At 32.9% G+C, this 27,988-nt stretch overlaps 2 protein-coding genes across 2 annotated transcripts; both read right to left on the bottom strand.

Moving 5' to 3' along the window:
• Positions 1-28: 28 nt before the first annotated feature.
• Positions 29-5,328, bottom strand: LOC122850459. Its single transcript, XM_044149603.1, has 13 exons — positions 5,120-5,328; positions 4,147-4,884; positions 2,267-2,490; positions 2,030-2,172; positions 1,778-1,864; positions 1,588-1,686; positions 1,414-1,470; positions 1,210-1,296; positions 993-1,091; positions 803-890; positions 608-708; positions 262-502; positions 29-147 (listed from the first exon to the last, which is right to left on the bottom strand). Exons 1-13 carry the CDS (start codon positions 5,326-5,328, stop codon positions 29-31), a joined length of 2,292 nt encoding a protein of 763 aa, XP_044005538.1.
• LOC122849275 lies at positions 2,453-27,988 on the bottom strand. Its single transcript, XM_044147950.1, has 3 exons — positions 27,827-27,988; positions 16,237-16,539; positions 2,453-2,490 (listed from the first exon to the last, which is right to left on the bottom strand). Exons 1-2 carry the CDS (start codon positions 27,980-27,982, stop codon positions 16,258-16,260), a joined length of 438 nt encoding a protein of 145 aa, XP_044003885.1. The 5' UTR covers positions 27,983-27,988; the 3' UTR covers positions 2,453-2,490; positions 16,237-16,257.

Raw genomic sequence — 27,988 nt, 5'->3', positions numbered from 1 at the left:
TTGTATAATTCACGAAAATTTTTATTTATTATATAAAAATTAACTGTTGTCGTTGTATATTTTTCCGTAATTGTGACAATCTTGTATTTATGTTTGAACCAAAAGATACAGCATTGAATTGTGTTGAAAATTTATCCTTGACAGTTTCTATAAAAAAAAAAAAAAAAGGTAAGTGATATTTTATATTTAATAATAATAAAAAAAATTGTATTTTATTTTATTCTGTAATAATTGTTTATAAAAATTTAGTTATTATTTTACCTTTTATAATAAGAATAATATTTTCGTCAACTCTCTTCAATTTAATTTGGTTTTTATCATTGCTAATTTTTTTAGATGCACCTCCATGATAATTACTAGCAATCAAAGTTTTTTGGTCAAACGCTGCCAAAACTAATGACCATGTCATCGATGTGCATGTTGATTTAGTTTTAGCGGTTTTCCATTTATTATATGGAATTTCTAATTGATGTTCTTTATCTTTTGATTCTAAAACTTTTAGCTATTAAAAAAAAAAATAAAATAAACAAATTCAATTAATATTCTTTTTTTTATAATTGATTATAAAATTATAATATAAATAAAAAAAAAAACATCAAAAAAATACCTTAATATTAGAATCAGTTTTGGAATTTTCATCAGTAGAATCTGATGTTTTATATTTTTTACGAGGATTAATTCCAAGCTGAGTTAAAAGATCTGCTGCAACTACAAAAAAATATTCATAATCAATCAATATATCATATCAATGTTCAATAATAAATTAAAGGTTAATATAAAAAAATTATTTAAAATTACTTACAGTTTTTTAAATCTTCTTTGGTGACATATTCTTTATTAGATTTCCGTTTGTTACTAACATTTACATCCTCATTAGTTTTTAATTTATTCTGAATAAAGAAAGAAAAATATAATTTAGTATTTTTATTATTACTCGTATTATTTAAATAATAATTATTTATTGTAATTGAAATATTACAATTTGAACTTACTGAGGGCTCATTTTGTTTTATTATTTTGGATTTATCAATGTTATTATTAAAATGTTGATCACTCAATATTTGTTCATCATATTCTTGTTCCAAATTGATCTAGAAAAACAAAAACTAATAATTAATTTCCTGATTTTTTTAAAAAATCAAATTTTAAAATATAAACAAATGTCATAATAAGTAATGAATTTCAAAAATAATAAAATTTTTATCTTACTGATTGTTCAATTATACTGTTGTTATTTTTTTCATCAATATCTTCATCACATGATATTTTGTTATCATTTTCTTGTTCCGAATTGATCTTGAAAAAAAAAAAAAAGAAATTGTCAATTATTTTTTCGATTAATACTCAATAATTAAATTTAAAAATATATACATATATATTTTATTTATAGTAAATAATGAAATTTCATCTTACTGATGGTTCAATTATATTGTTGGTTCTTTCAATTTTATTTTCCTGTTCTAAATTGATCTAGAAAAAAAAAATAAAAAATTGATAATTATTTTTCAATAATTAAAGTTTTCAATAAATACACATATATTTTCCTTATTGTAGATAATGAATATAATTATTAAAATTTAGGCTCACTATTGGTTTCTTTTTATTTGTTATTTTTCGTTCCTCAATTTCATCTTTAGAATCTCTATCACTTGATATTTTCTCATCATATTCTTTTTCCAAATTGACCTAAAAAAAAGAAAGAAACAAAAATATCAATTAAATGTAGATTTTTCCATTGTAAATAATGAATTCTAAAACTATTAAAATTTTAACTTACTGTTTGTTTAATTGTATGTACTATTCTTTCAATATTTTCTCTTCTTGTTCTTTGTTTATCATCATTTTTTAGATTGATGTGAATGATCTGGAAAAGAGTTAAAAAAAAATTATTATAATTAAATATTATATGTCCTATAATTTATGATAAATAAATAACAAGAAATCAATTAATTTTGTTAAATAAAATATAAATAATTTTTCATAATTAATATTAAAAGCACTTATTATCATTATTATTAAATGTTTATACCTCTGAAGTTTTAAGTTGTTTTTTATTTGACATTTTTGGTGTACTTGATTCATCAATAGATAAAGACTTTGGATTAATTGTACGGTCAGGAGATTGAAACCCATCAATGATGCTCATTTTTTTTTCCAACACACTTATACTAGCTGAAAACATATTAAAAGTTTTTATTAAAAAAATATCATAAATTCAAATAAAAAATTTACTGCATAAAATCATAGATAATAACTTTTCATTCACCTGATATTGCAATAATATGAGCTTCATACAGTAACCAGCCTCCAAGTGGTTTGCGTGCTGAATCACGCCATTCAATAACAAATGGTTGTTCTGGGTCATACTGATCATTGATAAATTTTTTGTCATCAAATTTCTTGATACAATTGACATCCATGCCAACTGTATATGAACCGTTATATTGTCCTTCTGTCCATTTTACTAATGCAAATAATTTTTTTGGCATTCTAAAGAGAAAAACGGAAAAAAAATTATTAATTATTAATTGTAAACTAAAATAAATTAACTATTATTAAATTTTGCAAGGTTATTGTCTTCGCAGTTTACTTTATTTTATTATTAATTTGTTTTTTTTTCTTTTGTAATGTTTACAAATTTTAGATAATAAAAATAGAAAAAAAAGAAAAAATTTACTAACTCTGCTTATTTTGAGCATTGCAATATTCGAGATGTCAAGCTTTTTCTCAATTCAGTGTCATATCTATATGCTAATTTGAACCTTGATATTGGGAAAAATCAATTTTCAATTTTATATGAAATGTTTAAGGACCTTGGTGAAACATTTTATGAAAAAGAAATAAATTATGCAATATCAAAAAAATTATTTTTGGAAAAATCACCATTAATTGTCATCGATTGCAGCAGGCAAAATGAAATGATAAAATATGGACCAGTTGATGTTCGACTGGAATTTGAATCCAAGGAAAACTTTCCTCCAGCAACAAGTGCTTATTGTTTGATTCTACATGATCGTATTATAGAGTATAAGCCTATCAGTGCAAGTATTCAGAAATTAACATAATATAAAGGAAAAAAAAAAATTGATGTAAAACTATAATTGAATAAAAAAATAAATGAAAAATGAGACACAATTTGTTGTATTTGATATATATATATATATTTATTAACATTATTTATACATTTACTCCTTAATTAAGCATTTCAATGTTGTTTTGTTCTTGTTTCTCGAATCCAAAATGGTTCGATCCATGTCTGACGAATTTAAGTAACTCTGGTAAAATTGTTGAATTCTGTGTGATGAAACTGCTAAGTCTTTTTGGTAGAAATACTGAATATTTGCGCTCCAACTCCAATATGATAGAATCTCCATATGGTGTTTGAACTTGTCACACAATATAAGTAATCAAATTCAATCTTTTTGATTGGGATAGTAGCAGGATATGGTAATACTTCAATAGTGTTCATTTCTGCATATAATTTGTCCATGTTGCCTGTTGGAAATGAAACAAAATCAGAATCATTGCAAGAATAATAATACGACAATGCATAAATACATAAATGAGAGGTTACATGAATAAAATGTTTAATCGTATGAATAATATAATATAAGTATAAAATATTTACCAATTTTATTTTTACTGTCTTGGAGATGCTAGCTCAGAAGGTTCGATGAGATCTGTGGCTCTACAGCTCTGGGCAGCAGCTTTTAAAGGAAAATCGATCCCCACTTTAAATGTTTCTTAGGTTAGGTTAGGTTTATATTTTTTTTGTGAGTCACTTTTCTAAAAATTTTTGCTGTTAGAGGCTGAATAATTATTCAAGATTATGAGTTGGCTGATTCATTATTTGTAATGAGTCATGTGTTTCGTTGAAAAAGTTTTGGATGATTGTAAGTTAGTATTTATACATGATAATAATAAAACTTATTTACTATTTGCAGCTGTCCAACTCCTCAAACATGTCTGAACATGTTTAAACTTGTCTAAACATGTTTAAACTTGTCTGAACGTGGTTAAACTTGGTTTTAAGAAATTCTAATGCTAAACTCATTTTATAATTGAAATATTAAAAAAGAAATAAATACACATTCCAACACAATTTTTCATCGTTTTAAATTTTCATTTATTTATTAATTTTTTTACATGATCATTTTAGTAGAAGATTGTTCTGCAGCACTTTTCTCACAGTCTTTTATTAGTAAATAAAAAAAACATCCAGCTATATCACCATCTCCACAATCAATTGAATGCTTGCTACATCTGCACAATCCTGAAACCTGAGGATTTTGTTTCTGGTTTTCGAACAGCTTATCCCAGACTTTATCTATTTCATGAGCGGAAAATTTGATGATTGCCATTGTTGGAATCAGCGCAATATCTTTAGCAGACATATCTGCCAAATTTTCGACAATACTATAGAACATGATAGACTTGCGAAGAGATGGTCGAAATGTAAAGGCTCTAGCAAACCAATATTCGTATCGATTTACATTTTCAGCAGCACAAATATAATTAATGCATTCTGTATGACAAGTCATATGCCTCAATGTTGGTAGATTATATAATTTTTCATCTGGTGGACAATCAAGATCATCAAGGTTGATGATTGTTGCAGTCTGTGATTTCAAAATTTCTGATAGCCATTTTTTTTTCTCAGCACCTTTTACATAGATAAATTCCAAATCACCACCTAGTTTTTCATTAATTATATTTGATACTTCACGATAGTCAACATCCCCAGCACTCCATAAAATTCCATGCACATTAGTCACAGTTTTTTCAATAGTCTTCCAATACTCATTTATTAAATTTTCTTTTCCACATGGTGCAGCAAAAATGATAGTTTCACTTGCTAGCTTCAAGTTTGCATTACTAATTGTTCTTTGATAATAAAAATTGAATCATTGAATCCTTGAAATCAACAAAAATGGCCATTTTAATTTTTTCAACTGCGATCTTGACTGTCGAGTTCGTTTTTCACAACTGGCAAAATATATATGGTTCTGAGTGTTGCCTGATGCTAGCTCCCCCACTACAATTTTCAAAATCAACCTTCCCCTTCTATAAAATTTTCTTATTATCTAATTTTTCGACTACATCGGAAATACGTTTGTACATAGTTTCCAGTGTGCTAACTCTAGATTCTATGAGTTGATAAAAATTTTTGCTTTGATAAATTGAATCTGCATCAACATTTATAGAATGTTCATTTTCATGATCCTGAAAAGCTGATTCGAGTCCACCAATCATAATGCTATTATTTTCACAACTATCTTTCAATGATGCAGTCAGATGATATAGCACTCGCGTTTCTTCTTGAATCATTTCGCGAACAATTTTAACTGACGCAGCATCGTTTGCATTTAGCGGATCTGCGACATTACACAAACGTTTATGGTTTATATCATATTGTTTATCCTTTGTTAGCTTAAAGCTCACGTGCTTTTTAGCTTTTGTGCAAATGTGCGGTCTTGATGCGTGATTAAAAACTTGACGGAAGAACGCTTCTAATAGGTGCTTTTTTTGTAGTTGCTTTCTTGGGTGTATTTATTTTTTTTCACTTCACTGCGCATGATCATGCACATGCATATGTCATGCAAACTTGAGGAGAGAACAGTGGCGTCGAACGAATAATTCTCAAAAAATAATAATTGAAACATGGCTGATTCAGCCCCTCATGTCCTACGCTGTTGCAAATTGACTTTTTGCTGACTGCGCATTCGACTGCGCATCTGCAAAAACAAACAGGAAAAAAATGAATACACAAAAAAAAGCACTTAATGGGTGCATTCCTGTAATAAAAATTTTTTTTCCGCTCTGACATTTCGCCCTGTAATACCGACTAAAAACTAGAAATAGAAACAACGATAGAAGTGATAAAATCCTCTATGTTATTTTCCAGACTTTGAACATTTACGATAATATCTTGTACAACTTATGTGACAATAACAAGCAATTACAACAAGTAAATTTTCTTTTAATTTCTGTTTGACATAAATATTGAACAGTCATTTAGGTAATTCTTCCAATAATTGAAAGCCAAAAAAAATAATGTCATGTGCTAGTACTGCCACTACAAGAAACAGATTTTTCCTATAAAATTTTACCCAATGGGTGCATTCCTTTAATGAAGGCTTGTGGCCACTAGCATAGTTTTTCGACCAAGTTCTATGCCATAGCATTATGGAAGAAACAGTTCACATATAACGGCTGTAGGGCGGCGTTTTAATCGTTTCTTGAAATTGTTTCAGCTGTACCAACTTGCTTACAAACACATAAGAAATAAATAAAAATATAACCTTCCTTATTTGTTGACAATTTGATATTTTGACAGTCAATCATTCTAAGTATGTACTATACATGTGTAAATATGAACAAACAAATTTATTAACAACGCTAACCATTATTGTTATATTTTTTTAATGTTGGCTGTATCAAAAAAAACAAGTGTGAAGTTAGCGGTTCTATGCTTAAAATGCTGCGTGCAGCATTTTTCTAGCATAGTCGTCGGCGGCCATTTTCTAGTAAATTTCTAGTGAGATATAGTGACACAAGTGCTTTGGCATAGCACTTGGTTGAAAAACTATGCTAGTGGCCACATGCCTCAAAAATTTTTTTCCGCTCTGCAATTTCGCCCTGTAATACCGACCAAAATTTCATAGGAAAAAGCTGTTTCTTGTAGTGACAGTACTAGCACATGACATTATTTTTTTTAGTTTTCAATTATTGGAAAAATTATCTAAATGACTGTTCAATATTTATGTCAAACTGAAATAAAAAAAAAATTCAATTGTTTTTAAATTTCCGAATTGATGGATGGCGGAGGTTTGAGGGTTTAAGGATTTGAGGATCTGAGGGTTTTCAAAACACTATAAAACGATTTTTAAATTGCTGAATAGATGGACAGCGCAGTTCAGCAACGAAAAGACTTAAAATATCGATTTTTAAATTGCTGAATAGATGGTCAGTGGAGTTCGGCAACGAAAACACCTAAAATATCGATTTTTAAATTGCTGGATAGATGGTCAGCGGAGTTCGGCAACGAAAATACCTAAAACACCTAAAATATCGATTTTTCAATTGCTGAATTGATGGCATGGAGGTGAATAAGGAGTGTAAGCTTTGCTTTTTTACTGAAGCCGTCATTTCGGAGTAAATAAGAGCGCTGGGATCGGACTCGAACGACAGTATCACGTGTAATCTTTTATTTACTGTTTGTTTACTTTTTATGTCGTTTGTAGTGCAAATACTGTTGACATTAGATTTAATTAACTTTAATTACAAATATTATACAATAAATGAATTGAATTTAATTAATTAATAGATTAATTGTTTTGTTTCAGAACTTGTGTGTGGGATCTCTTTTCTTTGTTTAATTTGTGTGTCTGCAAATAAATTTTTCAAAGTTAAACAAAAGGTTAGAACTAGAAACAGCTATCAATTTGTTTTGAATCGCTTAACAGATTTTTAAGAAATAATTAAAGCAGAAATAGTTAAGGAAAGGATGTGACCAACTAAATTAATTTATAATCTAAATTAACTCCACAGCCGTTTAACACAATGATTTTAAAATGGCTGTGGAGTCAATTGAGATTATAAATAAATGTATTTGGTGACATCTTTTTCTCAGCAACATTGGCAAATAGTTTTTTGAATTAATTAATTATGGCAAATGTATCTAAGAAAAAAATGAAGCCGCGAATAAATTAATTAACAGTCTAGATTAATTTCGTAGCAATATTTACTCGGTTACATTCTTTTCTTAGCAACATTTGCCATTATGGATTAATAGAAAAACTATTGACAAATGTATCTAAAGAATTGATGTATGTACCTAAATAAAATAATTTGTAGTCTAAATTAATTCCTCAGCCACATGGCCACAATTATTTCAATTTATTATAGAAAATTTTGCTGTGGGATCAATTTATACTAGGAATTAGTTTATTTAAAGAAAACTTTTGTATAGTATTTAATTGATTTATCTATCTATTCAACTGTTAAAAGGGGTGTGATTGAAAGCACGTTGAAATTAAAATTTTTGTTTCAACTTAAAAAAATTGTAAAAAGATTTGCAAGAAATGACATCCCTCGATACTTGACACAATAGTTTTGATTTAAAATAGAAAATATTGCCGAAGAATTAATTTAAACTGCAAAATAATTTATTTATCTGTTTGCATCCTTCCCTTAGATACATTTGCCAATAGTTTCCCTGGTGAAAATATTTCTTCGCGATTTTTCCTGAATTTCTCCGCAATTACTTCGAATCTCTCCCAAATTGACCCATGAGGAGAAATGAGTAGAGAGAGGTATCAAAATTTTTTTACGAATTTCCTCCGAATGGACTTGGGTGGAGAAACGTTCGAAAATATTTCTCCGCGATAAAAATACGCGAAGAAACGTGTGAAAAAAAAAAATTTTACCGCAGAGAAATTTTTTCGAAATCAACGACGAGGGGAAATTTTTCCACTTATTATCCCACATTCATCAATTTGATGAAACGATCACGGGAGTTTTGTAGACCAAGTACCTCAGGTATATCAACTTTTTTAAAAAAAAGCGTCTTCGAATTTTCATTTTTTTCATAAAAAATTCACACCATTATGCTTTGCGTTATGTAACAATTAATAATTAGAGAAATTCGGAGTTATCACAGAGAAATTCGGAAAAATTCGGAGAAATATTTTCACCAGGGTTTTAAATTAATAAATTATGGCAAAAATAGCTAAGGAAAGGATGTAACCAAATAAATAAATTGAGAGCTTAGATTAATTTCTCGGCAATATTTTTTAGAATAAATTAAAATATTTGCGGCGAATAATTGAGGAATTATTTTAGACTGTTAAGTTATTCATTTGGTTACATCCCTCTCTTAGCTATTTTTGCCTTAATTAATGAATTAAATAGCTATTGGCAAATTTTGCTAAGAAAAGGATGAAACCAAATAATTAAATTAAGAGTTTAGATTAATGTCTCGGCAATATTTTCTATGATAAATAAAATTATTGGTTGCAAATAATTGAAGAATGAATTTAGACTGTTAAAGTCAACATTCATATATGATATGTATTATATTCAAGACATGTGTGCATGTGTGCGTGGTTCGCGGGTAGAGTGGGTATAAGGGCAGCGTTCTTTCGTCAATTTTTTTTAGCGCATCATGACCACGCATTTGCGCAAAAGCTTGAAAAGCACGTGAGCTCTCAAGTGTTTGTAAGTGTGTGTAACGCACACATATATATTTTAAAAATTTTACTTGATTCCTCTACTTCTGCGCAACTGCACGGTCAGAATGCGTGAAAAAAAACTGGCCAAAGAACGCAGCCAAGCTCTACTCGTGGGCAGTGATGGGTAATTCGACGACTTTCGGCAGTCCAATTAACAGAGCAAAATAAATTTTACACTTTAGGGCTTTTTTTTCTGATGGTGGCGCTTGAAAAACTTCTTGTCGACCCCCGCTGAATGTTATTCATGACTAGAGAGCTCATTTTTTTTGTGTTACATTGGAGTTCACATCGATGTATATGATTATAAGTTATGACATATGTATGTCTATTGTGAATAATTAGAGTGACTGTAGAAGTTGTTAAAAACAACTGTACCTAATATATGAGGTTATGTTAGCAATTATTTTGTAACAGAAATAAAGACATTTTTATTAGTTTTTTTTAATATATTTTTTTGACATATTTTTTTTATTATTTATTATAATAATTATTTGACAAAATGATACAAAGATAGCTTGCAGTTTAGATGCTTGTCACATACCATATAAATTCTAATTAAAAAAAATATTTTTACTGATATTATTGTTTGAATACCTAATACCTTTTTTGTTCATTACAAAAATATTACCTTTTATATTCTATCTATCAATGTGCAGATGAATACTATAAAGTACAGATAAAGTACGGCATATGTACGGATAAAATACGGCAGATAATTGAAATGCTAAAATAATTAATTTTTTTCTTTTTTGCAAAAATGGCATACGGGCGGATAAGGTACGGCATACGTACGGATAAAGTACGGCAGATAAATAAGATGCTAAAATAATTATTTCATTGTACAAAGTACGGCATACCTGTGGATAAACTACGGCATACGGACGGGTTATGTACGGAAGAAAATTACTATAAAGTACAGATAAAGTACGGCTTCTGTACGGATGAAGTACGGCAAATAAATTCGATGCTCGATCATTTTTTTTTTTTTTTTTTTGCAAGCATAGGATACTCACGAAAAAAGTGCGGCGTAGGTACGGAAAATTAAATATTATCCTAGAAATAATGAATTTTTTTTCCAAGTACGGCATATGTACGGATAAATTACGTTAGATAAATGCGATGCTTCATCAGTTATTATTTTATTTCTTGCAAAAATAGCATACGTACGGATAAAGTACAGCATATGTTCCGATAAAGTACGGCAGATAAATAAAATGCTAAATTAATTATTTTTTTCTACCAAGTACGGAATACGGTCAGGTTAAGTACGGCATATAAATACTATGCTCGAGCAGTTTTTTTTTCTTTTTTTGCCAAAATGGCATACGTACGGATTAAGTGCGGTTTAGGTACGGCCAATAAATACTATGCTAAAACAATTTTTTTTTTTTTTTTTACCAAGTACGGCATACGTGCGCATAAAATATGGCATATGTACGGATAATGTACATTAAATAAATCCGATGCTAAAATAATAATTTTTTTTTTTTGCAAGTATGGCATATGAATGAATAAAGTGCGGCACATGTATAAATATTTTATAATTTAATTTTAATTTATTTGATAAATTTTATCCGTAAGAGCAACAATTTTTTGGTATTTTAAAAATAAAAATCTTCAACAAAATAAATAAAATCGTCAATAACTGAATCAACTTGACATGAATTAAGACATTACGTTAACAGAAACAATAACTTTTAATTTTTTTCGATGAAAATGATCATTCCGAGCTATTTTGAATTGCTATTACTACTATAAGTGTAACTAGGAAGATTGAAATCGCCTGCTATGATGATGTTACCCTTGGTTTTAAGTAAATAATTTTGAAAGTGTTTTAGAAATTTAATAAATAACTTGCTGTTACTATTAATGATGTCCGGAGGGACATATAAAGTAAAAATTTTATAGTTAATATTAAGATATTCCGTAAATACACCAAGTATTCCAATCTCCCTGAGTTCACTAATTTCCTGAGGTAGGTTAATCATATGATGTATTTTTAATTTATTATTTAGTGCAACTAAAACTCCTCCACCTCGAGTTTTAGTTACACTTGATCTATCCTTTTTATAAACATAGTATAATGAACTGTCAAAGTAGTGGCTGGACGATAACGAGTCGTGAAGCCAAGACTCTGTAATAATAATAATGTCATGATTACAATGTGATGAATTTAACAATAACTCATTAGCCTTTTTTTTTTTTTTATGCTACGTGCATTCTGGTAATATATATTTAATTCAGGATAGTTATGATGATCATATTGAAGATTATAATCATTATTAATTGTTGATGATGAATTAGAAGAGTAAGGATTTATGCAGTACTTAGAAGATGTTAAGTTTGAGTTATTAAAAATAGTTGAGTTAGGTAAAAATTGGTTATATTGGCAGAAATTGATTTGATCAATGTTGCTGATGATGCTGTTGGATTTCAGTTGGTGGTGTTGCGGTGTTTCAGCGTGATGATTCTGAACTGACCATTCAACAATTTTATGGTTGAATTTTGAGCACCCGATTGTACTAGCTGTTCTTTGAGTTGGTTGCGTTGTTTGAGTTGAGCTGGAGAGAAGTCGTTGGTGATGTATAGCTTGTCCATCCATTCTGGTAAGAGACGCTTGCTCTTGGCCATGAAAAAGTGCTGCAAAAATAATTCTCTTGGTCGACAGCTGCAGATATAACGGCAACAGTTTGTTTGGTTCGTTTAATATCAGCATCAATATTCTTGATTTTTTGGTTAATTTCATTAGTTGATACAGTGACTTGCGATGTTAGAGAGTCAATCTTCTTATTTGAGGCTGCTGCAGATGCAGTAATAGCTGAGATCATGGATTCAGTCTGGGCATCCATCATATTTTTTAGTTGGTCAATTAGTGACAGCTCAGCTTTTTTTTGGTGGTCGACCAACTGTCCTTGTGATTTTCATAATATCAGCACAAAATTTGGTGTCCAACTTTAGTGGTTTTGTGCCAGTTACAGCATTAACATTGATTGGAGTATCATCAGATAAATCAAGAGACAGGCTACGCCTGTTTGGTGATCTGACGGTTGCCATGGTAATATTGCAGGTTAATGTTTTGTAAACATCCAAAAATAAAAATATATTTAATACCCTATTGTCGATAAATAGGAGCGTACGTATACCCCATCTATGTTTGATCAGAATAAATGGTAGGTCGATCGATAGTGTTGGGCACTGTTATATATAAAAAGGGCGTGCCAGAAAAATTGTTAGATCACCAGGTCAAGGAGATGATGTAGCTGGATGTAGATGACCAAATTAATGTTTGTAACGTGACATGTTACCTTTTCACTCAATTCTAGAATTTGGTTCGGGTCGCGGATCAACGAATTATTTCAGACAAAGGGGGGGACGGTAAATTTTATTCTACGACGCTAAAACTTACCGGAAAAACGTCACTAAAACTAACCAAATAACCAAATAGACGAATAGCCAAATAACCAAATACCAATTACCAAATACCAAATAGCAAAATAATCACAATAAGCACGAAAATCCAAATAATCCAATTAATTCAATTAGTGCAACAATATTCATTGATGTTGATCCGTTCCTGAAAATATAATTCTAAAACTAAGTTGAGGGGTTTGCCGGGGTCGTTCAGTGTTCTGGTTCGTGGAGAGAGGGCCGAGTAAAGAATATTAAAATTAAGTCACTGAAAAGGTAAAATCAAGGGTAACACAATAAATTACTTGACAAGACAATAATTATGGCACACAAACAACAAGATTATTTATTATAAAAAAACAATTTAAGTATCAAAATTAATATTAATTATGATGTTAAGTTTTATCAAAAATTATAAAATATTATTCATTATTTGAACACAAATATAAACATTATGAGACCTGACTTCGAGTCTTAACGAAAAAACTGATATTTGAAAAAATTAAATATGAAAGAAAATATAGAAAAATTACTGAATATAAAGAAGAAAAACGATAAATATGAGAAAATATCAGTAAATATGAAGGAAAAATTACTAAATATAAAGAAAAAACCGATAAATATGGAGAAATATCAGTAAATATAACAAAAAAAGCGCTAAATATAAAGAAAACTCTTATAATTATGGAAAAATATCAGGGAAATATCAGTAAATATGAAGGAAAAATCACTGAATATGAAGAAAAATATGATACATATGGGAAAATATCAGTAAATGTAAAGAACAATGTAGAAAAAAACTAGAAAAATATCAAAGAAAAATAAGGGAATATAAAGAAAAAAAAGGGAATAAATATGGGAAAATATCAGCAAATATAGAGGAAAAATTACTGAATATAAAGAAAAAATTGCTGAATATGAAGAAAAAATCGATAAATATGGAAAAATTTCAGTAAATATGAAAAAAAGGGGTAAATATAAAGAAAACTCTCATAATTATGAGAAAATATCAAGGAAAACTGAATATAAAGAAAAATACGATAAATATAGAAAATGTCAGTAAATATGAAAGAAAAATCACTGAATATGAAGAAAAATACCATACATATGTATAGGAAAATATCGAAGAAAAATCAGTGAATATAAAGAAAAAACGATAAATATGGGAAAATATCAGTGAATATAAAAGAAAATATAGGAAAGTGACTGAATATGAAGAAAAAAACGATAAATAAGGACATATCAATTATGCCCCCCCCCCTGAAAATTTTCTAAGTCCCTTAATCAATCTAAACACGATGAATATGGAAAATGAAGAAAAATATAGGAAAATAAAGAATATATAAACGAATAAACAAAAATATAGAAAAATCACTGAATATAAAGAAAAATACGATAATTATAGGAAAATATTAGGAAAATATCAGTTAAAAAAAAAGAAAAGTATAGCAAAATATCATGGAAAAATCATATTTTTCAACAAGATTTTTCAACAAAAAGATTTTAAAAAAATTTATTAACATGATAAATTATTAAATATTCAATTTAAACAAAATATATACGATCACTGGAGGATTATTGCGAAAAATTAATGAACAATACCCATCAATAAATAATAAAGAAATAATGATACCAGTAGAAGCTAATATAAAATTCGATGACGATGAGGAAAATAAAAATATACCAAACATTAATTTCGAGTTTAAAAAAATACAAGAAATTGTACATCTACCAATTAATTCATTTGCAGGCAAAATAATTTTAGCAAAAAAAAAAAAAAAAAAAAAGAAAATTATTCAATAGTAATAATGACAGTATTTAGATATCATCGCAATCATAATAGCAATAAATAAAGTGGAATTTATATATGCAATGTCAGGACGGTTATTAAAATAAAGAACAATAACATTAGCAGACGACAGTGATTATGAAGTAAAATAAAATTTAAATGAACAAAAGTTTGATTAAACTAAATAAAGATAATAAATTTACCAAAGAAAATATATTTTAGATTGAACTAACTATATGGAATGAAAAGGCAGAAAATTTCTAGGGAAAAAAGGGTGATGTGCTAGTATTAATGGAATTGAAAATAAATGAATATAAAAAAATTTAAAATATAATGACGACTTCAGCAACAACTAAAACGTTAAACCCTGATTCAACTGAGAGAAAAAAGTAAATAGAATAAATAAAATCGAACTCGACAATTTTGTAATAAATATTTAACATTGACAGGCTAAAATCATAGTACAACGAAATGAATAAAAACAGAGAGTTTAAAAGGTTAGGAGAAAGCGATTCTGGACATAGAGATGACCCATTAGAAGGAACAAGCAAAATGAATGAAAATTAAATAAATTTTAGCTGTAACAATAATCATTGTAACAATAGAGAATGAAATAAATTTGTAGTCATGAATTTCAATATATATTGAAGAAGAAATTAAAATTCCCCCCGCAGGGAAGGCACAGTTGCTTCAGCAACTGTAATATTGATTTTTTTTTTCATACGTGGTCCAACCACGTATCACCTTATCACAATACTGACTAAACAAAAAAATATATAAATAAAGATATCCTCAGTGACGACGCAATTTACATTTGGGATCACGACATGGAGCGAGGTCATTAGGTCCAGGACCTGGATACCTCGGATCTCTCCAAAGGCAATCGAAATCCCTGCATTTGGGTTCATATGCCCTTGGATTATCAGATCGTTTGGTTGGACGCCAAGGTCCTGAACGGTAACCCTGCTTTGACCCTCTTCGTGCGTTTTAAGGCAACAATAACTTGGCTACAAAAGGGTTGAGCAAAATTGGTGGTAACTTTAGGCTCATTAGAGCTGAGATTGCAGGGGGAGTGGGGCTTGGTGATGTTTTATCGGAGAGGACCGAGCGGGCGTCCACACCTGAGTCGACGGATCGGGGTGAGCTTACCTCATCAATAAGCTCAAGTGGACGGTCGGGGCAATTGTTGCAGAGGTGGCTACGGCCGTGACACAAGCTGCAGCGGATACGAGTCCTCTTGGTTTTGATGGGGGATGGGGGTTGAACTTTGGGAATCGCACCAGAAGAGTGACTAGCAGCACTACAGGTTCCTGGAGAACCATCACCAGCGGATGAGCTCGCAGCTGGTGACTGCTCCACAATGAGAGTAGGAACACTGTTATGAGGTTCTGGGGGTTTTTCTGGGGAACTTACTGGGGATGACTCCACACAGTAAGGGGTTTGGACTCTACGGACGATCTTGAGATTCTCGTCCAAATAAAATTCAGGATCACTGAGTCGTCGGGCGGCTGCAAAATCGAGGGGCTTATCGAAATTACCAAAGGTAAAATGATAGTTATCACCTGGTCGTGGGTCCAGCGAATCGAATTTCGAGGCAGATATTCGGACAGTGGATGGCTCCGAACTTACTATCTCCTTGAAATCTTTTCCAAATAAGAGGCCGAGGTCAAGGCAATTAGCGTCTAGTGAGCTTCGGGGGGTTGGTTGAAGGCCTGCAGGGGATGACTCCACAACTGCTTCGGGAAGGGGTGGATTAGTGGGCCACATCAATTCGTCATTGTTGTGTTCAAACGCAATATCCCCTACCTCTCCGTCGCTGAAACTAAACTACGATTCGCTAACGTCACTGAGAATACCAGCTCCGCTGTCTGCAAGCTTTGCTAGATCTTTGCCAGCAACTGGCTGACGTGGTGTGATGGTGGGTGTTGTAACAGTATTCACATCAGCTGATGTAACCATCTCGTGTGGCATCGAACCCTCTGCAGATGACAATATTGGTGGTGTGGTTTCATTTTGATGCTGCATCTCATCAATCAATGGTGCTGGTGGTGTGGTCTCAACTGTAGCGAGTAACACTGGTTCCGTAACTCCCACTTCAGCTTGTTCCAGCTAAATTTCATCAACAGTAGAAATTAGTAATTTGCATAATTAAGTTTAATGGGTCACCCGGGATGTCTCCTACTAGGTTTCCCAAAGCAGGGTATAACATGGTTAATTACTAGGTGTGAGTGGGCCTTTAACTACTTTCTGATCCACTGCCTTTACCCAAGGCTTCAAGTCTGATATGGATACTTCACCTCGGATGACACCAGAAAAATCGGAAACCTCATAACGGGTGGCTGAGAAGTTTTAGGTGATTATAAAGGGGCCTTCAAATGGCTTTTCTAAGCCGGCTGAATAAAATTTGGGGTCGTTAGACAAAGGGTGGGTTCGTTTGAGCACTAATTCTCCAACGTCAAATTCGACTTTGCGGCGGTGGGTATTATATTGGGTAGACTGCTTCAGTTCAGCCTCACTTCGAGCATAGATTAGGGCTTAGCGTAGGACGTTGAGTCTTTTCATTCTCTTATTCCATTCGGTCATGGGGATGGGGGTGACAAGCAGGCCATCATCGACTTGGTTACGAAAGGTATGGGGCTGACGAGGTTCGTACCCAGCGTTGGCAAACGGAGTGATAGAGAGAGTCGTGGCAAGCCGTGTTATAGGCAAACCTAAACTCGGGCAAATAGTGATCCCAGTCACGGTGATTGCCATCAAGAAATGCACGAAGCATAGTCTTGAGGCTACGGTTTACCCGGCCGTAGCCAGGGACGACAAAGGCAGTTATCTCCCGTGATTCGGGTGTTAGGGCAATTTGAAAGAAAGCTTGTGATAAATCGATGGTGGTGATAAAATGGGCTTGACGTAGCTCGTTCAGGATAGAAGACATATCGGGGATTGGATATGCATCCTTCTTCGTCACCGCGTTTACGTTACGATAATCAACGCAAAACCGATAGTTACTTTTTCCTTTTGGAACTAGAACAACGGGGCGCGCCCATTCACTCTGTGAAGCTGCAATTATTCCGGTTTTCATCATTTAGTCTACCTTTTCTCTCATAACACCACACATTGCTGGGTTAGCACGATAGGGCTTTTGTCTAATGGGGGGGCTTCCACCTACGTCAATGTGTTGTGTGAGTTGGGATATGGGGAATATATAGTCATCAATTAGAACGGGGGGTAGTTCTTTGGCTAAGAACTGTTCCAATTGAAGCTCTTCGTGGGGAGTAAGGGTACTGAGACCGTTCATTTGTACGACCTGAGCTACCTTATCAACGGGCACAAACAAGAACTTTCGCTCCAGATTGTCATGATAATACCATGATCGGTCGCTGAAATCAATGACCATTCCGGTGGCTGGTAGAAAGTCTAACCCTAGGATAAAGTCCTCGGATAAGGTGGGTAAAATCAATGCGTCCATAGGGGTGGATTTACCTTCAACTTCAACTTGGATTGTAACCACGGTATTAATTGTTTTGAGATGACCCGACGCAGTCATAACATGTCGCGGGAGTACATCACGTTGTTTGAAACCGGAGTGGATAAGGAGTTGGGACGTTTTGAGCCCAGCAAAGGTTCGATTATTACCGGTCCAACTATTATATTAAGATGAAAGGCGCGAAGTTTGGGGAACTGGGTTGGTGGAGCTGCCAACGTCTCTGCTGGAGTTTCTACCAAGCCAGACGGTTTAAGCACTAACTTCACCAACTCCTTGGGTGATCAATTTTAACCACATCAGATGCCCGTGGGGCCTGGGTAGCCTCAGCTGATTTCAATGGTGGGTTTTTAATCGGCGGGGTTAAAACGGGAGCTGCATGTGCCGAAGTTATGCTCTCCCGCTGTCGTTTCCCGGATTGCAAAATAGGCACGTAACCAACGTGACATCCGGTCGACGGCAGCGATAACAAAATCTTCTTCGAGGTTCCTGACGATCGCTAAAGATATGACCAGGTTGCTTACAATTCCAACATTCTACTCAATGAGAAGGCTGAAAGTTAGATACAGCTACAGGACTTGGACCTGATTCAGAAAAATCCGCGATTGGGGTGGCAAACGTGACGTTGCGATCCTTGGGCCAGGTGACTTCTTTCCTTTTCTGGAGTAAGTCACCCAGAGTGGACAGTAATTCATCCTCCATCAACAAACCGTGTTCCTTGTTTCCTTGTATGGATGACTCCTCTTCTACCAAGGAACGAAGAACACCTTGACGTAGAACGGGGTTTGGATGTGAACGGAATGATGGGCTGGCGAAACTGGGACACAACGACTGCTCGGGTCAAGGTGGTAATCAGCGTTGTTGGGCAGATTACGTAATCTTTTCTTGACGCAATGCTTCCAATTCTACTTCCCACATTGTTGGGAAATCTCGGGGTGAAATTTGGCGTTGGAAGATGGGCAACATATTACGGACAGTGTAATGTACGCGCTCTGATTCCGACCAGGGTGGATCCGTTTTTTGAAATAGACCACGCATACACGATATAAAGCTTCGGACTAACTCGTTTGGGCCCTGAACGCGTTTGTCGATCTCTTCGCGCAATGCTCGTTGATAATCAGTGTCGGAAAAACTGGCGCGAAACTTGTTGCCTTTGCGGCCAACCAAGAATCAAACTCAGCTTCATGCGTCATGTACCAAGTTAGGGCTGGACCTTTCATACAGAAGGACAAGGTCTGCAATAGTTCACGATCACTCGCGCCTGTGCACAACCTCGCTTGTTTCACTCGATACAAAAATTCTTCTACATCTTCGCTTGGATGGCCGGAACAAGTCAACCTCCACCTTCCAAAATACGTAATAAATTGGGCATGCTGTGGTTGTGGGCACTGCTTTCAGAAATCCGAAGATGTTCAACCGAGGGCGTAATTACGCGTCTAGGTGTCGGATAGCGGGGTTCAGTTCGCGCGGGTGGGTTGAGGTTTAATCCTCCCTGAGGTGGATTGGCACGGGCGGGTGAGGCAGGCTCATTGTTTGGGGCGTCATCGTCTAGACCGGCGTACCGAGTACGTAATATATTATTAAAACGTTCAGTCACGCATAAGCGGCAGTCACTACGGTAACCACTGCCAGCGTGGAGCTCGTGATCGTTTGCAGGGTTAGGGGTTAAAGCAAATGGGTCAATGTTCTTGTGGGTGGCCAAATACCTAGACCCAATTGTACTTCGATAGACTGCAGGGTCTTTGGTGACTGGCTTTGGGGGTGGTTTAGCAGCAGTCTTTTTAGGGGGTTCATGAGTAATGACCAATGGGGGCGAAACTTGGTCAGTTCCTTGGGCCGCGTCCTGAAAAGGTGGGGTAGAAGCACGGTCTTCGCCAGGTGGTCTGGATGCAGCTCCAAGATCCTCTGGTGAAGGGCCTGAGACAAAAATGTTAACAGGGGGATTCCCGGTTATTTTCTTACGGCCGCGGGTGTTTCTCTTAAGAGGGAAGTCTCTTTCGCTCGTTGAATCTGCTGGGGTCTCTACAACTTGAAGTTGATCTGGCTGGGCTTTGGGTTTCCGCCCTCTACGTTTGGATATGGTACCTGATGGTCCAGGGGGTGAGGATATCTCCTTATCACCCATAATATCACCGTAAAGATCGTGTGTAGGAGACGTAAGGTTAAAGCAATTTACTTGACGCAGGTAAAGCAATAGATAATGGGGAAGTCAACAACGAGTTAAACACAAATAAGATAAACAACAACTCGAAATCTAATGTTACTCAGATAATTCTTTCAAAGTAATAAACTGCACATATAATGTTCCGAGTCGAACCACATGTCTGTCGGTCACAAACCGACCAGACTTTAATTCTTTTATTTTTTAAACAAAATACAATAAGTTGATAAGTTTTAAACATTACTCTGTTTTTTATGGCTACTTCGTGAAACGACAAACTTTAGAATAAGATATGACTAACACTTTGATTTTATATTTTTTCTAAAATACTTTAAACAACGATTTAATTTCTGTACTTTTTAATAGCTTTTTCACAAACTCGAATATTCCCACACATGGTCAACTCATGCATAGATTTTTTGAGTGAAAATCACGTAACAAATGAAACCATAAACTCAAGTTTCTCTTTGGTACTATTATAACATATTTTTTAAAACATTATTTGTCAAATTTATATCTTTTTTAAATAACCTAAATTCATGAAAACGTCTTGGACTTTCCGGTCGTAAAATCTATATTTTTTGTTAACACATGGTATTTTTTATGTCACCCTTTGGACCACACAAGGCCCAATTTTATGTCTAAAAATCCCACCACTTACACCTAGTTTTTTACCCTCTCTTGAACTAATTTTTAACCAATTGAAACTAATTTTTTAACTAAATACACACCCATTTTTTGGACTTAACAATTTTCAACAAACTGAGAAATCAGTTGCTCTTCAACACTCGTTTACGTAACATCTCTAATTAATATTGATTCACGTACAATGGGGTTTCTTCATACTTACAATATAAAATAGTAGTGTCTGTCCATGACAACACTTTTTAGAGTCAACTCAATATACAATATACAATACAATTAATTATAATTTTAGTGAAATAATAAAGTGAATATATTAATAGAATTTAAGCCACAGTGTTTGAATTTATTTAAAGTGTTATTCCTATTATTTCAATTTACAACCTATCCTCCACATCTTTTGATAGCCTTGTATCAAACATAAGGCCTTACAACCCTCGTGAAATTATCGTAGTATATTTGGATACGTGGTGCGATACATTTTTTGGTCCTTCGAGCCGGATTCATCAAGTGAATTTTTACCTGCGACACAAGTCGAAGTAATTACAATAAAGTGAGAGTCACAGCACTCTATTTACAATGGTTGAAACAAGTGCCAAAGCGTTACAAGACAAAGTTAAAAATTTTCACAGACAACGTGGGATGTTTAAAAAATCAATTACAGACTTTACAAAAAGAATGGATAGAATCAAACTTAATCAAGATCGATTTGATCCAGACGAGTTTGAAGTAGTGCTTAAAACACTTCGAAAACGTTTTTATGTTTTCGAGGATATACAAGATCAATTAGAAGAAATTGATGAAGAAACAGAAGCTCCAGAGAAGCTTACAATTCAAAACTCGTATTTTTCAGCTGTTGCTGAAGCAACAAAATTATTACGCAACAATACTATTGCAAATAATACAATGTCTACAAATACAAATAACAACACGAACACGATGTTTCCAGTTCCACAAATACATATTCCAAAGTTTGATGGTACACAAGACAAGTTTGGTGCATTTTTTAGTTTATTTAAAAATGTAATTCACAACAATAATTCATTGTCCAAGACATTAAAATTATACCATTTGATAAATGTACTCACAGAAAATGCCTTAGAACTTATTAAACATTTAGAAACCAATGATGCTAATTATGATGCAGCATTGTTAATATTAAAAAACAAATATGAAGATAAACGTCTTTTGACTCACAGACATTGGTCGACAATAAGAGATTATCCAAAGTTGAAAAAAGATACACCTGCAGCTCTTGGTGAGTTAGTAGATATATTCAGACAACGTATTAAAGCATTAGAAAATTTACAAGTTAAACATAATACATGGGACATAGCACTAGTTGATTTTATGTTATTAAAATTAAATCAAGAAACAATTTTTGCATGGAAAATGACACACAATTCTCATGAAATACCAAAATATTCTGACTTGTTAGACTTTTTGGAACAACGAGCAAGATGTGCCAATTTTGCTTTGAAAGAAGAAACAAATACAAATGACAATGAAAAGGTAGAAAAACCTCAAATAAAGAAAGGTGGAGTATCATTGGCAACGACTACATCCCGTCCTTGTCCAATATGCTCTGAAGATCATACAATTTATAAATGTGATATTTTCGAAACACAAAATCATGATGAAAGATACAATTCCGTAAGAAAGGCCTCACTGTGTATAAATTGCCTTGTAAAAGGTCACGGGGTCACAGACTGCATGTCTACAGGGTGTCACACCTGCGAAAAGAGGCACCATACACTGTTGCATCGGCCAACGACCACTGAGTCTGACCATGCCAACACAACATTTGTTCCAGAAACAGATGTAAACAAACAACTTTGACTACAACATAGCAGCATACCTACAGGACGTGCTGTAGCACTTGTCGTCAACTTGACAACAAGTGTCTTAGTCGTCTCAGCATTGATCAACGTACTCAATACAGACGGAGAAAAAATACTATGTCGATGTCTACTTGATACATGTTCAACTGCTAATTTTATGACAGAAGGTATGGCAAACAAATTAAAATTAGAAAAAAGTAAATGTTTAATATTAATAGGCGCGTTGAACACAGCATTAACAGCCTCAAAGCATGTTGTAACTATTACAATACAATCATGTAACACAAAATATGAAAGAACACTTAAATTTCTCACGGTTCCACGGATATCTGAAAATGTTCCTGACCTAGAAATTAACAAAAAGAATATTAATATTCCTACAACAATGAAATTAGCAGATCCTAATTTTCATAAGCCTGCACCAGTCGATATTTTATTAGGGGCAGGTGTTACAATGTCTCTGTTCTCTCGAGGGCAGATAGATCTATCCAAGAACGGTGGCCCTGATTTATTTTTACAAAAGACAAAATTAGGATGGGTCATCGGAGGTAGTGCACCTACAAACAAATCCACAAAGCAAGTGTCTTGTCACCTGACATCAGACACACAATTTAATTTACCTAAACTCGGGAAAATTAAAGACAAATTACAAACAAGTTATCTCACCGTAGATGAACAAGCATGTGAAGAATACTTTCCACAACATGTTACAAACAACAAAGAAGGTCGATCTGTCGTCACCTTACCATTTAAACAAACTGTCGATCAATTTGGAGAGACACGAACTACAGCAATTACAGGGCTTAATTCGATGAAAAGAAAGTTACAAAACAATGCAGAACTAAAAATGCAATACAACACAATACTTCAAGACTGCTTATACCTAAGTCACAGGTCTGAAGTACTAAAAGAACAACTACAAGAAGATGGTTTTTATTTACCACATCATACGGTAATAAAAAAAGAAAGCCAAACAACAAAAGTACGAGTCGTGTACGACGACTCAACCACAAGTTTCAAGGGGCACTCACTCAATGAATTACTAGATGTTGGCCCAACAATACAAATTGATATTTTCTCATTATCACTTCGATTTAGACTACACCAGTACATACATACTGGTGACATTGAGAAATTATTCAGACAATTTTTAGTACACTTACAAGAAAGAAAATATCACCATATTTTACAGAAAAATGCGTTTGATATTATCAAGACAAATGAATTAACTCCTTCATTACAACAAGGTATGTTAAACATACACCAATGGACATTCAATGAGCCTAGACTCTTAGAAAGCCTTTCAGAGGCTAAAAAGTATGCACAATCACAATTAAATGTCTCCAGTGCAATAAAAACACTTAACATGTATTGGAAATTTATTACAAACACAATGGTTTACACAATTAGAACAATTACATTTGACAAAATGACAAAACTTGCTTCGCTTTACACACCGACAATTAAAGCAATACACACAACAATAGATGACACATTTCTTTGGTCAAACTCTACAATTGTCATACACCGGTTAAAAAAGAAGCTAAGTGTTATGAAAACATTCAAGGCAAACAGAATTGCCAAAATACAAGAAAAAACAAATTCTACACAATAGTGTCATGTACAGACACCTGACAAAACAGCTGACCTAATTTCAAGAGGTCTACTACTAGAAATACACATCAAAACAATAACATGGCAACATGGGCCGTCTTGGCTGTTTAAAGATCCAGATGGCTGGCCAAATTTCAAGATGACTGAGGGTTGCAATCTACCTGAGCTCAAGGTCAACACATGTCTCAACAAAACTACAACAATTTCGTCACAAATACAAGTAACTATTAACATTAAAAACATTACAACATTTTTGCTATTTATTTATCTTGGAATAAATTACAAAATGACATTGCATATGGTTTACAAATGAAAACAAACAACGATAATGATTATGTGGAAAACAATATAATCAAATATACTACAAATTCAATAATTGAACTAGTACAAAAAGAAATAATTTTTGATGAATTGAAAATTCTAAAAAATCAAAAAAAATTTAAGCAAACGAGAAAATGGATTAAACTCAGGCCATTTATTGACAAAATTGGACATGCTCTTACAACAACAAAGAATTCTGAATACAACAACATGACTATGAACAGGTTGTCTAGATGGCAACTGATTAAACATACAAAACAAGAACTATGGCAACGTTGGCACAACGAACATCTTAACGAGATGATCAACCATCGCATCTTGGACAGATGGTATTGTCCGTACGGTCACCTACAAACGCAACATCAAGCAAACAGCACCCTTGGTTCCTTGTGACCCAGAATGACAACTTTAGAATAAATTAATTTACATTTACTAACACTTTTATTCTGTTCTAGATATTTAAGTTGATCGGCCGACCTCTCAACGGAGGGAAAATGTTCCGGGTCGAACCACATGTCTGTCGGTCCCAAACTGACCAGACTTTAATTCTTTTTATTTTTTAAACAAAATACAATAATTTAATAAGTTTTAAACATTACTCTGTTTTTTATGGCTAGATCACGAGATCATGCAATTTCAAATAACATATGACTAACAATTTTGGTTTATATTTTTTCTAAAATATTTTAAACAACGATTTAATTTATGTACTTTTAATAGCTTTTTTACAAACTCGAATATTCCCACACATGGTCAACTCATGCATAGATTTTTGAGTAAAAATCACGTAACAAATAAAACCATAAACTCAAGTTTCTGTTTGGTACTATTATAACATATTTTTTAAAACATTATTTGTCAAAAATTAGAGAAAATCTCACATCTGTCAAACAACTGCACTAACGTATTTTCGATACACAGAATGATCGTAAAGTCGACAATAAAAAAGTAAATTTATATCTTTTTTAAATGAACTAAATTCATGAAAACGTCTTGGACTTTCCGGTCGTAAAATCTATATTTTTTGTTTACACATGGTATTTTTTATGTCACCCTTTGGACCACACAAGGCCCAATTTTATGTCTAAAAATCCCACCACCTACACCTAGTTTTTTACCCTCTCTTAAAGTTAATTAGTTTTAATTGGTCAAAAATTAGTTCAACTAAGTACACACCCATTTTTTGGACTTAACAATTTTCAACAAACTGAGAAATCAGTTGCTCTTTAACACTCGTTTACGTAACATCTCTAATTAATATTGATTCACGTACAATGGGGTTTCTTCATACTCACAATATAAAATAGTAGTGTCTGTCCATGACAACACTTTTCAGAGTCAACTCAATATACAATATACAATACAATTAATTATAATTTTAGTGAAATAATAAAGTGAATATATTAATAGAATATAAGCCACAGTGTTTGGATTTATATAAAGTGTTATTCCTATTATTTCAATTTACAACCTATCCTCCACATCCTTTGATAGCCCTGTATCAAACATAAGGCCTTACAACCCTTGTGAAAGTATCGTAGTATATTTGGATACGTGGTGCGATACATATAATATTCCGAACTTATAGTCTTTTGACTTAACAGGTTCGCGCACGATTAACTACTGACTAGTCGGACGCCCTGCGCCAGCTTATATAGTGGTTAGCGAGCAGCTCTAAGGGTGGGGGAAATTTTGGCCACAAGTGGGGATAACCTCCTACTCGTCATCGGGAGAAGAGGGGAATCTTTAGGAGCGCATGACTCCCTTTCCTTCCAACAAAGTTTTACTTAACTCTCTATACTCAATTAATTTTAAATAATAAATAAAAAAAAATAAAAAAAAAAAATAAAATATAATAACATAGAATGTAAATTGAATTTACCGAAAAGCTGACTAATTATTACAATCAATGGATCACACACAATTAGTTGTGAGTTAATTGGGAATCAATTTTTCCGGTGGACTGGCTAACTATTACAACAAAATTTAATTTATTGCAACATAATTAGTCTAGAATAAATAGGAATTATATATTTCTCTGGAGGGCTGACTAATTATCACAATAAAAATTAATCTATCGCAGCATAACTAGTCTAATAAATGGAAATTCTTCTATTTCTCCGGAGGGCTGACAAATCATCACAATAAAAATTAATCTATCGCAACATAATTAGTCGGATTTTGAATGGAAATTTTATTTCTCCGGAGGGCTGACTAATTATTACAATAAAATTTAATTTATTATAACATAATTAGTCCTGGGATTAAGGGGAATAGAAATTTTTCCGGTGGGCTGACTAATTATTACAATAGGATTTAATCTATCGTAACATAATTAGTCTGGAATAAATGAGAATTATTTATTCTTCCGGAGGGCCGACTAATTATTACAATAAAATTTTATTTATTATAACATAATTAGTCCTGTAATTAAGAGGAATAGAAATTTTTCCGGTGGGCCGACTAATTATTACAATAGGATTTGATCTATCGTAACATAATTAGTCTGGAATAAATGGGAATTATTTATTTTTCCGGAGGGCCGACTAATTATTACAATAAAATTTAATTTGTCATAACATAATTGGTCGAATTTCAAATGGGAAATTTATTTCTCCGGAGGGCTGACTAATTATTGCAATAAAATTAAATTTATTATAACATAATTAGTTCTGGGATTAAGGGGAATAGAAATTTTGCCGGTGGGCCGACTAATTATTACAATAGGATTTAATCTATCGTTACATAATTAGTCTGGAATAAATGGGAATTATTTATTTTTCCAGAGGGCCGACTAATTATTACAATAAAATTCAATTTATTATAACATAATTAGTCTGGAATAAATGGGAATTATTTATTTCTCCGGAGGGCTGACTAATTATTACATTAAAATTTGATTTATTATAACATAATTAGTCTGGAATTCTAAATGGGGATTTGTAAACTATGGTTCCGGGATGACTCGCCGATGAACGTAGTTAGTTTCTTTTTTTCTTTTGTTTACTTTTATTATTATTATTAGATACATAATTTATTTGTAGAGGAAGTTAAAAAAAAAAGAAAAAAAAAATAAATAAATAACGGGAAACAGTGGGGGGTCGCGTATATACATTTTTTTTTTTGTGGTGGGGATTTTAGTATAACGGTCAATAAGTGGGAGCGTACGCGATATATATTTTTTTTTTTCACGGGGCATGAGAACGAATTTTAGATTACCGGGGGGGGGGGGGTATTAGAGTGGGTTTAAAAATTTACGATATTTGGGTGGGAGTATATGTGGCAGGAAACTTTTTTTTTTCACGTGCGTGGTAATATTATTAAATCAGGTAATCTTACCTTACTACGATGACAATACGAATGCACCAAAATGTAATGTGTCGTAATCTTGATGTCTTTTCCTTCTACCAGTTTATTCTCCTTCACGTAAATCCATTTATCCCTATACCCGATGTAACCCTTTGGATATCCTCTTGGTGTCACCAATCCTCCCATAACCCA

This window comes from Aphidius gifuensis, linkage group LG2 (genome assembly GCF_014905175.1).
Source record: "Aphidius gifuensis isolate YNYX2018 linkage group LG2, ASM1490517v1, whole genome shotgun sequence".
NCBI lineage: Eukaryota > Metazoa > Arthropoda > Insecta > Hymenoptera > Braconidae > Aphidius > Aphidius gifuensis.
Note: the sequence above shows the minus strand (reverse complement) of the source record. Positions and strands in the feature narration are given on the sequence as shown.